Source organism: Mytilus edulis, chromosome 10 (genome assembly GCF_963676685.1).
Source record: "Mytilus edulis chromosome 10, xbMytEdul2.2, whole genome shotgun sequence".
NCBI classification, from domain to species: Eukaryota; Metazoa; Mollusca; class Bivalvia; order Mytilida; family Mytilidae; genus Mytilus; species Mytilus edulis.
The window spans coordinates 34,230,474-34,247,103 of record NC_092353.1 but is presented as its reverse complement, the minus strand read 5'-3'; the positions used below and the strand labels follow the sequence as shown (position 1 = coordinate 34,247,103).

The 16,630-nt window shown below is 31.3% G+C and overlaps 1 protein-coding gene across 1 annotated transcript; it reads left to right on the top strand.

Moving 5' to 3' along the window:
- The first annotated feature begins 4,122 nt into the window (after window positions 1–4,122).
- Window positions 4,123–16,591, top strand: LOC139490986 (mucin-2-like). Its single transcript, XM_071278173.1, has 6 exons — window positions 4,123–4,575; window positions 4,909–4,944; window positions 9,486–9,815; window positions 12,076–14,124; window positions 15,041–15,119; window positions 15,584–16,591. The coding sequence occupies exons 1-6, from the start codon at window positions 4,488–4,490 to the stop codon at window positions 15,837–15,839; spliced, it is 2,838 nt and encodes a 945-aa protein (XP_071134274.1). The 5' UTR covers window positions 4,123–4,487; the 3' UTR covers window positions 15,840–16,591.
- The last annotated feature ends 39 nt before the right edge of the window (window positions 16,592–16,630 follow it).

Here is a 16,630-nt window from a genome sequence, read left to right as displayed (position 1 = left end):
CTATTAGATTAAGGTTAATTTTAATTTTAATGGCAGCAAGTCGAGCTACAAGACTATGAAACCAAAATGAATATACCGAAAGAGAACATACTAATAAGTCGAAAGACGTCCTTTTTTCAACCATGATATCCCCTAATCGATATATAAAATAGAAAACTTTTTAACAACACAAAAACACAATAGGATGCCAAGGATCAATAAATGAAACGACAACAGTTTGGCACAAAGATATACATCAATTATTTTCAAGTGTTCCATGAAACCCAAAATACTGAAAAACTAAACATGTACATTTACATGTTGTAATTATTTTGTCAAAACAAATTATAAAACAACAACCGAAAACAGATTGCGTTCGAATGCTGGGGGACCAGCATTTGTAGTCACTCTCTTTTTGATTTACACCAACTGTATACTAGTTTTTGCATCTTATAATCTTCCTTTGTATGAACCAGAATTACCCGTGTGTGGTATTTGTTTTACCTGGTATTGACTCATACCTAATTTGACAAATTGCCTATGTTTGACCATTAGGCAGATGGTTGGTGTCAGAAAAAAAACCTTTGTATTCTGGATAATCTGGTACCACTCTGTTTATTACTGTTTTTATTACTGTTTGTATTGCCCTTAACATTAGATGAAGGAGTTGGGTGTTCATTAATTTATTTTCTTATTTGTTCGTTCATTTTGTGTCGTTGCTTTAGATACGTGTCATTGAACTGCCATCTGCGTTTTTATTAGAATTCTTTTTGTTTTCAAATACATGTCATATTTAACCTCGAATATAAATTTCAGCGCTGTCAACAATTTAATGTGTACCATAACAGATATACATTTTGTTTTCATATTAGGAATACAAGTCATGATATCAGCTGAACGATCTATTAGATTAAATATATTTTCCAACTGTTCTCTGTAAGCTGAAGCTACAGAAATCCCCAGAAACCTATAGAAATTTCCCGTTGGTTGCTGTCAATTGATCAAAAAAAGAAGAAGAAAAGAACGCTCGACGCAACCGGTAAGAAGTAGTATTGTTAAAATTGAATAATATTCTATCGTCATACGCTAGTTTAAGGAAGTACATATAAAAAAAACTTATCCACTTATACGAATTTCCTACAACATCAATTGTATGAGAAAAATGAGTTCTGCCAAAGATATAAAACAAATGTGAGTTGTACAATTTATTGCAATCTCTTTTCTACATTTGTCCTTAAAGGATTAATGGTCAAGAGATTTGTCAATGGTATTATAATCATTGGTATTTCCTGTTTTTTCGTTAACCACGTGGCATTTGGAGTAATAACACCTACTCATAGGTTCAGAGTCCGAATGATGTGTTCGGGCAGAGAGAAATGTCTGCATTCACATTTCTTCATTGTGAACTATTCAATAATGAGCAAAAGTGGTATAATGACAAATAGGACAACTATCGACCAATGGAGACAAGATTAAACAATTAGAGGTCATCGTAGGCCTTCATAATGAGAAAAACCAATACCGTAAAGTGAGGTTGAATACCCGGTATATCTGATCAAAATACAGAACCTGTATCCACGCCTTGCTTTCATAACCTTGTGATCGATGTTTTATTTTAAAGAAATCCGGTATCACAATTCAAAAGAGGAAACAAACTATCATATTATACACGTATAGCATGTTAATATCCATACCAGCTGCATCTTGTCGGATAGACGACACTTAGCTTGGTTTACTTTCATTCGCTGTAATATGCATGTATTCGCGTTTATTTGCATGTGATATTTGCTAACGGTCGTTATGCACAAACAGTTTATTCATTGAGAAAAAAATATATCATGAATAAAACACAATTAAGATAATAAAAATATACTAGCATACATAACTAACCTGTGACAGAATGAAAACTGAACAGTTGTAATATTAAGATGAAGAGAGGTAGTATGAACTTCAGTGATCTTCAGTGAGTCAAATGTCAATAAAACAATTATAAATTATAAAAAAAAAAAACCACATGAACTTAAACTATGAAAAAAAAAACATACTCATATAGCATATCACGAAAGGCTCTGGGGCCGGTTTCACGAAGCTATCCTAAGACATGTCATAAGACATATCTTAGGACATGTCTTATGATCCTCTTATGACTATCCTAGGACATATCTCAGACCTCGTCTCGAAGCTGTCTTAGGATCATCTTAGCTAAGACATCCTAAACCTGTCGCAAGTTATTTAAATTTTCAAATATAAATATGATCTACGGAAAAAAATCATGTAAATGTAGTATGTCTTACCATAAATCATTCTAAACGTATTGATTAATATAATGACATAATTTGCAAAATAAATATAATAAAAATAAAAGTAATTTATAAATAAATTATCTTTAAACAATACATCAACATAAATATGAAATTTTCAATGCAAAATTAAGTAAAAAGAATATAAAATTATGACATTGTTTTGGTACAAGTAAGTTGAATTCAATTTCGACTTATTGGTTATAAAAGGTTAAGAGATAAAATCGTGCAATTTTTATATCAATACATCGAATTTTCATTGTTGACAAATCCTGATAATCCGTCAATGTATATATGTTTTAAGCAGGAACAGGATAATAGATAATTAGATAATAATAAGATTTTTTTTTTTCAAAATTAATATAAAAAATGAGTGTAAATTATATAAATAACGTATAACCATCATAAGACACCTCTCGCGTTGTCCTAACTTTATGACCAACTTAAAGAGATGACCTAATTTAGGACCGCTTTGTGAAACCCACTTAGGACTAAGATATGTCGCAAGACCATCCTAAGACATGTCTTAGTCCTAAGACAGCTTCGTGAAACTGGGCCCTGGTATATAAACCGTTCAAAATACAGAACGAAAAATATTACAATAGTAAAAAAAAAACAAATATAACTGACACCAACGACAACAACTGGATTACTGGGTTTAATGTACATGGCTTTGGACATGAGCATTAAGAAGTTGGCTGAAATTACGATTTTTTTTAGCGCTTAATCCTCTTCTAATCTGGGCTCGTTTAACTACAAGATAACATTGAATAAAACTTTGAAAATCCGTTAGAAAGGGCTTGATTTATCCGATTGGTTCTAATAAGTTCTTTATTAAAATAATTATCTATTAAGGATTTCACATCATATTATTACTTTCATATTCAAGTTTCTAGTACATTTTTTGTCAAAAATAAATGTGTCTGTGCGGAAATAAATCTCAAGAGATGAAGTGTAAGACATATTTGGAGTGAATGAAGACGATCAATTAGAAAAGTATGTTTTACAATAATTGATAGCTTCAGTCACACCTTATACGGTTCATTATACTTAATGTTACACAATACACACGTGTACAAGATGTGTTTTCAATCAAAAGTGATATTCCGTTTTATTCTATTGCCTTGATTCCGTTTATACATGTATCTTTAAAAAAAAATACGTGTACTAGATTTTCCTTGTTTCTTTCTTTTTTCTTATGTATTTTTCAAAGAGCCAGGATGGGGGTTAAGGAAGGTTATTCATCCATTTTTGTATGAATACTCGCACATTAGCTTTGTGTTCATGTCCTTTATTATGACTAAATTTCTACGGGATTTTTTGCATGTTTGATTGTCAATGACTAATATATGGGCTGTACCCTTGTTAATTATGTCATTTACTGAAAGTTTTTTTTTTTTATCTTATATAGTTCCAATATTTCAATAAAAAGTCACGACATTTACTTGATAAAATAATTATTCGAAATTGAAATGTGCATTTCTTTGCCATATTGAAGTTATTTGTCGTATTGTTTTATTTTATTGAAAATTCCATAAATCTATTTGGTAGTGTCTACCTAAGTAATGAATGAGATGTAAAAATAACATTTGCCAAACTTTAGTATAAATTCCCTTGAGAGTGGTATGATAACAAAGAAGTTTTTGTCAACAATCCACAACAACAAAAAAATCCCCAAAACGGTCAAATATCAATATCATGACTAGGATAAAAAGTGGCCACATTCTGCCTGATAAACTGATTCTCATGTAGTAACACTTTATATTTGTCATTACCCTAATATATATTTCCATGTATCACAGTATTTTGTACATGTGACACGCCAAGACTGTAAAATTGTACAGTAAAAGTGAAAGTTGTCGTGTCGTTAGACTGACAGATGACCATTCATCACTAAGTCCACTTCTTTACGTTATTACCGCCCTTTACCACTAGATGTTTGTATACCGGTGAAATGATATGTATTTTATCGTCTAATTGTGAAATGTTAAAACATTGAAGTGTTGACTTTAGTAGATTTTTTAACACAGTAGGATAAAGATATTAATATATTTCATTATTATTGTGGATTTATGACAAGGTGTTAAATAAAATACATGTGCAGCATTTGAAGGGAAAAAACAACATTGGATTAGCTTAAGGAAAACATTAAAATACGATGTAACTTGAGGAGAGACAGTTTTTAACATACCTGGCTCAAACAAAAATATGTTTAAAATGGAAGTATTACAGCTAATCAAAATGTTTTTGACTCCTTTATTTGTTATAGTATTTGTAAATTTCTTTGTTCTACAAGGTATGTATGTTTAATTTTTAGCACAACGTTGTTAAGCGGCGTAATTCATTACTTTTAATTCATTATGCATAAATATAAACGTAAACTAATTAACATTTTATTCATTAAAGATGGTTTCATATTTCTTGTACTATTTACTGTGGTGTGAAATTAGTTTTTGTATATACTTACATGTTATTATCTTTATTAATTTATCTATTACAGTATAATCAAGGACGTTTAATCTAGTTAAATTTTTAATGTATATAGATCATTAAGTTAAATAGTTTGTTATATTTTTATGAATGAAATAAAACAATTTCAATGCATATATGTATTTCTCTTTTATTATAGTCGAGGGAGGTGTGTGTCAAGGAGATCCATCTAAAAGTAAGTTGTACATCATCATACATGTATTGAAAAAAAAAATCTTTTCCATATGATTGATAATTAGATACGTTAGCAAGCAATACATTCGAAAGAAAACCATTGTAAACTATTACAAAATGATTATTGATTTCATTATAAGTTTGATAAATAATGTGTGGTCCGAAATGAATAAACATATAACGCTCTAAACTAGATTACTGTGAGTACCGTTAGATATGTGTCTTTCGTCTCATTGATTATGGTGTTTGTTAGTTGGCAACCATTACACATCGCCTTATTTTATATACAATTTCCCTATGATCACAGAGTGATCAATTTTTGTTTTGGACAGTTTCGATTGTTGAAAATCATGAAACGCTCAGAGCTTGCCATCTGTACAAACAAGAAATTTTGTAATGTTGCAAAACATGTATGCTAATGTTAAAAAAAAGATTTCAAATCTCCATAATATATTGTTCTAAATTATAACTCTGAGCGATTGTTAAGTTGAATATACATATATTGCCGTTTCATCATATACAACAAAGAGTTAAACCAGATATACAGCATGCATGTATAAATTGTTTTTAAGAATACAAATATGCCATTTATAACAAAATAAGAACGAATTTGTGATCTACAGATTAACATAGTCATAAAACAGGCGCGGATCCAGCCATTTAAAAAGGGAGGTCCCAGCCCAGGATAATGAGGGGTCCAACAATATATCTCCATTCTAATGCATTGATCGTCTAAAAAAGGGGGGGGCCCAATCCCTTCCCCTTGGATCCGCCACTATAATCATATAATAGAGCAATTATTTGCATAAGAGACGATTGTACCTATTGCAGGTTTTGGCAATAATATTAAATTTGATGTTCCAATTTAAAAGATAGATTATGTTTTGTCATCAAATATCATAAAAATGATTTATATCAATGCACATCGCATGTCTTTGATCTTTACATAACTTTATAAATAGTAACATAAATCTTTTCTTTCATAACAACCACATTCAATGCTTCACACCGCATATAAGATCAACATATTTATAGAGAGAGTGTTTTCATAAGTTAACTTTTGTATTTTTGATAGTATGCAGTCAACTTTTCTTTAATTGCTTTGTTAAGCAGTGTATTTTTAATATGTACTTTGAACTTCATCTGCAAACGAGGATTTTATATTGCTTTATGTCATGTACGCGCTGTGGCATATTTTGGAGTGTAAAGGTCGCGGTCTTTTTTTTAGTTTTCAGTAATTGCAAGCATTCTCCTTCGCCGTAGTATTCTTTTTGAACAATTATATTTGATGGCATGATATACTGATTTCAGTGATTTTATTGGTTTTTTATCTAGACTATACGTTTTACTTTCGAACTGTTTCTTATGTTCCCCAACTGTTTGAAGAAATGAGGATAGAGAGAAAGAGAGAACTAACAAAGAACATAGTTACCTCTAAAAGCCTACTTAAATTTTACATGTTGTTGTTTGTTTGATGTATTGGCGTTCACTATACATTATACACCTGGGCCTGTATGCATAAAACAACATGATTTAAAATATCCAGTCGTAGTACTTATCTATCGTAGGACATGTAGAAAAACCCGTCCGTTCGGAACAATGCTTAACTTAAGTGGCTTTATGACTTTTATTAATATTCAACACGTGATGTGTTTCCACTGATTTGCATTATTTATATTACCATTGTAAACTGACCACGTAATTTCAATTATGAATTATTCAGTTATATGACAACACACGTATCGCTCTACATAATTTTTTATCTCATTCCATCATATACATTTATTTTATTAATTGAATTATTTTTTTTAAAGCTGTGTATTATAATATGGTCTATTATTCGTTAATTCATAACATTAATATCTGTAAGATAAATTTTAAGAACAGGCCAGCAAGTACGCTATCATATAAAAACACCGATCAAAATATGCATACATTGTACGCAGATTAAATGGCATAATTTTGCGCGAAAACATATTTGGATTTAATTATTCATATATTTATTATTATGACAATTAAATTTTTAATTAGTTTCATAGATGTAAGGTAAATGTTGACAACCCTGTCGTACAGATATCTAAATATTGTAATAACGCACTCATATTTACAGTTCAAATAACCATAAATCAAGTATTGTTTTCTTCGCTATTAAAAGCATTATTATTCAACATAAAATTATTTTTGATCTAAAACAGATATTGCTCACCCTGAGGAAATAACACGGACATGCATTTATAGGTACACAGGACATGTAATTAGATGTACTACTTATTTTTAGATGTACCTTCTGTAAAGTTGTAAACAGATATAATGCATTTAATGACATTTACTTATCTGATTAAGCTAACTTAAAAGTATTATCACAATATATTTATGTATATCTCACAAAGTACGCCATGAATGATTAAGTATTCTGATCAATGATTTCTAACCAAAAATAACAGAAACTAGACAGGAGTACTACTTGCAATAAATATTGAATTGAAATATGGGATATCTACATTAAATAATTATAATACATATTAATTATAAAAACACCAATGCTGCTATTCGCCCACAGGTAAACATTGAAATAATTATCACAATTTAAGTAAATTTGAGAGCGAACTGACTAACTATCAACACCATTTGTTACTTAAAATTCATGAAAAGATGCTATATATATATAATTGATGACGAATTATTGTAGTTGTGAATCGAACGTTACATAAATAAGTTACGAATTAGGTCTGTCACAAAATTACAAAAATATAGTGAAAATACAAAATATTGGCCGCTCCTTTGATCTGTCACAGGCTTAGTCTATTTATGTGCCTCTCTCAAGTCATGAGCTTGTAATTCAACGATAGTCCGTCTATTCCGTTGATACCTCCATCTGTGTGATTAATTTGATAGAAGTTATGTGAAGTCTTTCATATGATTAACACATCTGACTAGCATTAATAATTAAATTGACAGAATGTTCGTATAATGTGTAAGAATTGAGATATAGGCTTGTAGCAACATAGATGTTGCGTAATTAATATCTCTATCTGTCATCTTGATGGACAAGGTGCTCATGGATATTAACACTAAAGGTTACGTTACATCTGTTTAATATGTATGTTATCTTGACAGGAAGATTTAAATCAAAGGAAAAATTTTAAAATAAAACTTACCTGACTTTTACAATATAAAATTCAATTTGCGTTAGTTATTTTATATCAAACATTAAAGAGGGACGAAAAGATACAAAAAAGGAGATTTTACATATAGAATTAGAGAAATGTGTTGTGTTTTTTTGTAGAGGGCTGTACGTTGACACTACGCTAATAATGACAACGCTGTTGGTTTCTGAGAAATACTTGTCTCATTGGCAATCACATCACATCTACTCCTTTTTTAAATAGAAAACTGATATGAGGTTCAATTAAAAGATCATATACAAAGATGTTTATTCGTGAACGCCATTACATGATTGCAGACAAATTAATAAACGGAGTCTTTTGAAAATATTATAAATATTTTCTATGCAATTCTTCCCCAAACATTCATCAGTCTTTTGAAAATATTATAAAGATTTTCTATGCAATTCTTCCCCAAACATTCATTAGCCACTAAACTGTAATGGAATGCAGACGACTATATAATAATCAAAGTAAAGGAAAACAATGTTCTATAAACGTCAAATGAATTTGTTATAAATCAATCAAATGGTGTGGTCAATATGATGTAATCCTTACATGTCCGTACAGTCACGTGTCACCATTGATGTATTGGGATTATTAACTGATCACTTTTATGACCAGAATGAGGCTGACTGGAATGTGAAGCATGTCGTTATGACCTTTACATAAAAGTCGTGTAAAACGTGTATTACACCATTTCAACTACTAATCAATAACTCAACAAGAAAATCATAGCATGATAAAAAAAAACACCTGGGAGAAACAATTAAGCATTAAGATGTTTGCGCTAGAGGTTTCGTTAAAATATACATGTATTTCTCTGAATTAAACTATTCTGCAGAAATTTACTTGTGATCATTGGGGTCTCAAGATAATAACCATCAAATTAACAGTTCTTGAGCTTTCAAGAAACCAGTAGACATGTATCACCGTTTGACGAACAGCTACGTCATCTATTAATATGACGCTGAATCTTTATGGTGTTAATAGATAACTTGAATCACATCAGTTTGGCTCGTTTTCGGTTCTATCCATAAACTCATTATAAATATTAAAAAAAAAATACACCAGACGCGTTCTTGTTTTACAAAAGACTTATTACAATCCCACAAAAACAAACAAAAAACTAAAAAAAAGCCAAAGGAAGTACAAAGTTGAGAATTATTGCGGACCCAACATTTCGAAAGGTTTTGCCAAATACAGCTAACGTAGTTTTTACCTGGCGTAAACATTCTTCGTATTTTGAAAACAAATTGTAAACATTTAATTTGTAACAATGACCATATAAATGATAATGCGTTTCTTTTTTAATAATTCATTTAACCTTTTGTTAATCTATTCATTGACAATAAAATGTTGATATTTCTATTTTCAGTTGTCTCTATGTGTCAACAATCTTCTGTTATATCATCAGCCATTGACATAGATACTTCTCTTTTCTCAAACACTGTTGTTGGACAACGCTGTACATGTGAAATAATTGTTAATTCAACTGCACTTTCAATTAATACATTAAATGCTCCTTCGACATTAGAGTGTGGTACAGTTGTGACATTCAAACTAGCACAAAACCCTAAGATTGAATGCACTACCTCTAAGGAATATATCGATACATCGATAGAAAACCAAGGTGTTGTAGAAATATCGACTACTAGTTCGACTGTTACTAATACTGGATACTGCATTCAAATTTCCACTGAATATGGTAAGTAGAATTAACAACGTTATTGTTACAGGCTACTGTATTTCAATAACCATTGATATATATACCGATAAAAATATCGATTGCTAGTTAAATCGTACCTGAAACTGGATTCTGAATAAATATCACTATTAAAAGATGTGGGGAAAAGACATCGACTACTTGTTTAATCGTTATTAATAATAGGTACTGCAATACAATTACCGCTGAAAGAGATAGGTAAATATATTGACTGCTTTATCAATTGTTACTTATAATGGGTCATTGGGTACTGTGCAATCGATTACTAGCGCCACTGCTACTGGTACTGGTAACGGTATCCTAGTTAACTTTAAAGAGGTATGTAGACATAACTACTATCAATCGTTATTGACCCTGGATATTGTATCAAAAATCCACACACAAAGAGCATATGGACAACCAGATAAAGAGTTAGTGGCCCTGAGGTAAGAAATGATTTATCCAGGCCATTTCTCAGTTAAACTTGGATAGGCATTATATTGCCTATATTGTTACACCGAGCGTAAGCGATGTGTAGAGATATCGAATATTTAGGGAGTCGTTACTGACACTGGATACGGTATCAAACTTACCATTGAAAGAGGTATGTTGAAATTTCAGTTCAATTGTAACTTAGGTTGGATACTGTATGTTTCAAAGTTACCACTTAAAGGGGGTAGGTAGATATATTTACTGCCAATCGTTACTGATCGTGGATATTGAACTGCAAAAGACATGTAACAAAAATTGATTTTGATAAATATACAGCAAAAAAATACGATTTTTTCTTTATTCATGACCATTTGATAAATATGAGTTATTTCTGAATAAAAAATGCATCATTTTTTAGGATACTTATAAAACACAAAAATTACAAACTATCTAACAAAAAACAATTTGTGTTTATCTTTTAAAACAAAAAAGTCATGGCTTTCTTTCGAAAGGGAAAATACGGCCACAAATCCGAATTTTGAGCAAATATACAAATTTTCGACCTCATTTAACTCAAAAAGTAGCACATGAAGGTATATTTTTTATTACATATATGATTTAAGCAGGCAAAAACTAGCCTATATGGAAATTTTCATCAAACTGTAAATTCAGGATCAAAACTGTATCGTATGCCCTTAAAGCCTTTTGAAAGTGAACGATAAAGGTCACTGTAGGAACTGACAAAAAGGTATAGGATACAGCAAATAGGTTATGTATCACCAGTTTATTTCTTAACATCTTCTTAAAAGATTGAAGCGTACATTAATCAGTCATGTCTAGTCTTTCAATCAATTCTCAGACTTGTTCACTGCGGTATATTAAGTACTATTCAGACAATTTGCTTGCAGTTAATTCAGTACTTTTCAGTAGCTTTTCCTAAAATACACAATGATGTTGATGTAAATGGGTACATAGCAAATTGCTAACCAGTTTGAACATATCCTGAACAGATAAGCAAATTGTCTCAAAAGTATTGAATTAACCGCAGATGATAAGTCAAATTTAAAGTTAAGTGGTTTTAGATCTGTTCAGATCAAAATAATCGTATTAAACCATATTAATTTACCTAGTGCTTGCCTACAAGTAGTGATTTTCTTTACATTCGATAAATTGTGTATTTGGATTCAAAAGATTTTCGTATTCAGCGAACAAACTAACAACACGAGATAGAATATTCCTTTGATTTAGAGTTAAACCAAACCAAAATCAAGTAATAAAGATGTAGGTCATTTATTTTGTTCTATGGTACATGTGTTTTTATGTCCAAACTTGTTAGATATCCCTGAGGATAAAATTTTGGAATTTCAAATACATGAATATAAAATATTGACAATCGAAATATAAAAGTACAAACTTTCAAACGTATAATTTTCGAGAACATTTTTATTCATTTAGTGATCTTAAATTGAACGAGTACTGTTATTTGATTACCCCTAGACACTATAACTCTAGACTGTAGATTACGTAGTCGAATAATGTAATATTAAGGTTTTGTTAATTTGTGTTAAAATACTCAAAAAACTGTTTTTTTAAATCTTTGATAGCGTATTCACCAAAATGTTCGATTTAATTGGCAACTCATTATTTCTGAACAAAATATAATGTGTACCATTTTGAGCGTATCGAGTGATTTTTTTTTCAGACAAACGTAAATGCAATTGTAATTATGTCTTCTGGTAATTGTACTCCTATGGTTTGAAATATGTTTTTTTACTTCGATATACCATCTCTGTATTTGACCTTTAAATTCCTTTATATTATCTTATTTTAGCTGATGAGCTGATAACAATGAACTGTTATGAAAATGAAGTCACAGTGACAACAGAAATTCCACCAATGTCTGTCATGAAAGAATTACTGCAACAGAATAATCAAACTTCTGAAGCAGTTCTTGATGAGATTAGTAGAAATCCAAATGCTTCTGTACTTTTTGAACCCTTGATGTCATCCTCTGAGTTAATGAGTCTTCTCAATAACACGGAACAGCTTCCAAGTACAAAAGAAACAATCTCACCAATGCCTCATAATAACAACACGGAAAGTACATCTAATATTACAGAAACAATACCTGTCGAGGTGGTAAACGCAGTTATCAAACAATATAATGATTCAAATTCTAATGAAAGTGACATTTCAACTGTATTGTTTGAGCCTATCAACTCCACAGATATCCCTTTAATGATGATTAATACTACATACACAGATGAAATACAAAATGTCACAAAGAATGAATATACTGATATGAATAATTCTTCATTGAACCTCAGCGATAGAATAACAACCACTGACAAATACAGCGAGTTAGTTTCTAGGAATGCACAATTGATAAGCGCTCACTATAAAACTACCACGGAAAATGTACCATCATCAACGTCCGATCCGTCGCCGATGAATTTGTTTTATTCATATTTAGAGAAAGAAAAGGTTACCGAGAATCAACTTAACAATGCGATCAAGGAACAAGTAACGGCTCAAAGTAGTTCCGTTGTTCCTGACATACAACCTTCGAGAGATGCATGGTCGTTAATGCTACCAGATGATAAAAATAAAACCAATGAAATAATATCCAAGAAAACAGATATTCTGTCAAGTGCCACAGAGCAAGACTTTTTATTATCCGATACATATAAGCAGTCGACTATATCTCCGTCTACTTCTGATACTATTTTGTCGTCCGATTTTGACTTTGATTATCTCAAACCAACAATGTCTTGGGAAATATCTAATCTAAAATCATTATCGTCTGCACTAGCACCATCAGCAGTTGTTGACCCTATAACTGAGACAAGCAGCGATATGGCATTTATGTCCATTGTGCCCTCAACGTTAGCTATCGTTCCTACTAAAACCAGTGAAGTAACAACCTTGACACAAGTTACTACTATTGTCAATGCTACATCGTCTACATTATCAGTTAATGAACACCAAAGTAAAGCAGGGAATTTTACAGAAATGCTACCCCCTCAAGGTATTGACGTCTTCCCAACAAAAACCGAGACTATTACTTCAAATCTACTTCCGACTACATTAGCACAACATGTGGAGGATACAACATCAGTTGCAATGTCTACAGAACCTGAAACCACAACACAACAATTTAAAACGATAAAAACAACGGTTGCGACAACGGAGTCTAAAACAACAACACAAGTTGAAACGACAAAAACAACAGTTGCAACAACAGAGCCTGAAACAACAACACAGCAATTTGAAACGACAAAAACAACAGTTGCGACAACAGAGCCTGAAACAACAACTCAAGTTGAAACGACAACGACGACCGTTCCACCGACAACAAATGCGTTTATTGAAGCAGAGAGCACTACAGAACAAGCAAAAAGTACTCCGGAAGAAACTCATGTGAATGCTATACCAGTTATACCAGAAACAGAACATACAAAAGAGCATGGGCATATACCAATTATACCAGAAACAGGAACTACAAACATGCATGAACATATACCAGTTATACCCGAAACAAGAATTACTAAAGCGCATGAACATATGCCAGCTATACCAGAAACAGGAACTACAAAAGAGCATGAACATATACCAGTTATACCTGAATCAGTAATTACAAAAGAACATGAACATATAACTAAGAAAAACCGTCCAATGAAAATAATGCCAATTGTTCCAGACCAAAATGTAAAACAAAACATAAGATTGCTGCCACCTGTAAATCAAAATGAATTGGATAAAATATTCAGTGGTATATCAGATAACTATTTCACCACAAAAGTACCTAACACTGGTGAAAATCTGGAACCACAAGGTGCAACAGAGGAGGAGGATGTCCTCAGTGAAGAAACTGTAACAAGTAAGTGCATTGCTCTCGATTATACTTTTTTTATTCGACATTGTGTATCGTTTTTAAAATGATGATCTGGTAGATAGGCAACTTCTGCTATCTGTATTTTTTAACTTTACACACAATTCATTGATGTCTTCTTTGACATTGTTTGTGACTGACATTTACCCGTTTGAATAATGTCCTACTCGAAAGGAGCAGTTATCTGATGTATCATACAATATGCACTGGTAATGAATCATATCTACTCTTATTTATGACAAAAAAAAGATATGTTGTACGTTTTGAAATTCCCTCGAAGATCGTTTTTTTAATTTTTGTTTTACCTTTTTTTTTTGTATCAATACATGACAGAAAGTGCACATGAAAATAAATCACCAAAAATGAGGTCTTTCATCAGTGATGTTCTTGCTATTTCAATATTTTCGAATTTGGTTTCCTGTTTTTCATTTGAGTGTTAAGTCTTAAAGAAGAAAACATTGTATAGCATTATATTTTGATAAAGAATTCTTTATATTTAAATATTTTCTCCTATAGATCTATATTTAGTGTTTCAAATTTACGTATACCATGGATCCCTTCTACGAGTCGCTAGAGATGCCCGCAGTGTGATATTTAAATCTTAGGGTGTTCCTATATTTCGTAATCCGAATAATTTTTGGTATATTGGCAAACAAAACAACTAGATAACAGAAAACCAGAAGTCTGTAATTCAAAGGGTGTTGTTCATATCTGGAATATTTGTCCTTAGTAAATTGTTTTGTGTCTAAAATGGGCCATTATTTTTCTCGTATGAATTGTTTTACATTTTACATCACTTATTGTTGCTGATCTATTCGTCATTTGAACTCTGGCGGATCGTTGTCTCATTAGCAATTATAAAACATCTCCTTATTTTTATATCATACACTTTTTTTTTTTACAGTTATAGTGATTGGTTCAGTGATTGGTATCTTAGCTTTGGTTGCAGTGATAGTCATCCTGACAACAATTCTACAGAAGAGGTACGTATAATACACAGACAGTTGATCATGTAGTACACTGTACAAATATAGGTGATATTTAGTATATTTTACCTAATCATTATCTCAGCTTGGAGTTTAAATTTCTTTCTGAAATTCAGTTGTATTTGCGATTCGAATGATTGAGTTCTAAATTGAGAAAGATGGAACAGGGAATTAATTAATTTTCACAATACTTTGACCATACGGGGTACCTCCAGTGTAAGAACTGTAAATTTAAGACCAATCTGCTGACTTTTTATGTTTACTCATGCAGTTTCATCTTGTACATTGAAAAAATGTCTGTATATACCTCTAGCCACGGATACACATTGAATAGTATTCCAAGAACGCACTCTTCATGACAAGAATATAGTCTTCTGCTTTTATTATTACATATTATACCCATATATTACGTTCTTTTTTTAAATAAGAATACAACCATCTAACAATTTTATGAATTACAGGAAAAGATCATCTAACATGGCTGCCTCTAAAGATCTTGAACTCAATGGGAAAGGTATTGACAATCCACTGATGGAATTAGAAAGACAAAATGCAGTGAATTCGTCATTTGGACAAAACGGACATGGAACTATCCACGAGGAACCGGAACTTGAAACAACGGAAATTGAAGGAGTTCGAAATGGGTCAGCTTCTAGTGTTCCCGAGTCAAAACCGGTAGATACAAAGACACAAGAAACTAATGATGCTCAGTTATAGTTTGTGATTGAAAATGTAATGTGCATAATTATTTAGAGAAGCATAAAATGGTTTACTGAATCTGTAAAGGACTATGCAGAAATATATTATTTATCATGCACGTGATATACGTGCTGTAAAAGTGGACTATTGTCATAAGCAAATGACATGAAATACGGCCATTTCAAACATGAAAGACGTTTACGAGTTAACTCATACTGTCCCTCTTGTAACATATTAGTAGTGTAAACACATAAGTTGTTAATATGTAATGACTAGCGCTTAGTGTATGCAATTGTTTTCGCAAGTCTATAGTTGTCAGACTGTCATATTAATTCTTCTTATTTTCAACTCAATTTATGTTGATAACGCTTTATCTGCACATTGGATCCTAAACAGTATGACTTTGTCCTAGCAGTACATGCGCAATCATCATAATGTGTGATATGAATGAGATTGTTTTGTCTCAGAGAATATTAATTGATCTGTATACAGTATAGATAAACATGTTAGGTGTTGTTTTTTTCTCTCGGAGAATACCAATTGATCTGTATAGACAGACATGTTGGGTTTGAGATTTTTCTCAGACAATATAAATTGATATGTGTAGACAGACATGTTGGGTTTGAGATTTTTCTCAGACAATATCAATTGATATGTGTAGACAGACATTTTAGATTTTTGTTTATTTGTGTTGTAGTATTTATATTATTTCATCAGCATTTCGTATTTTCTGTAATTTCATAAATCAATAAACATTGCTAAATCAATAAGATTTTGTTCTGAACAACAAGTGATACGATTTTCGAATA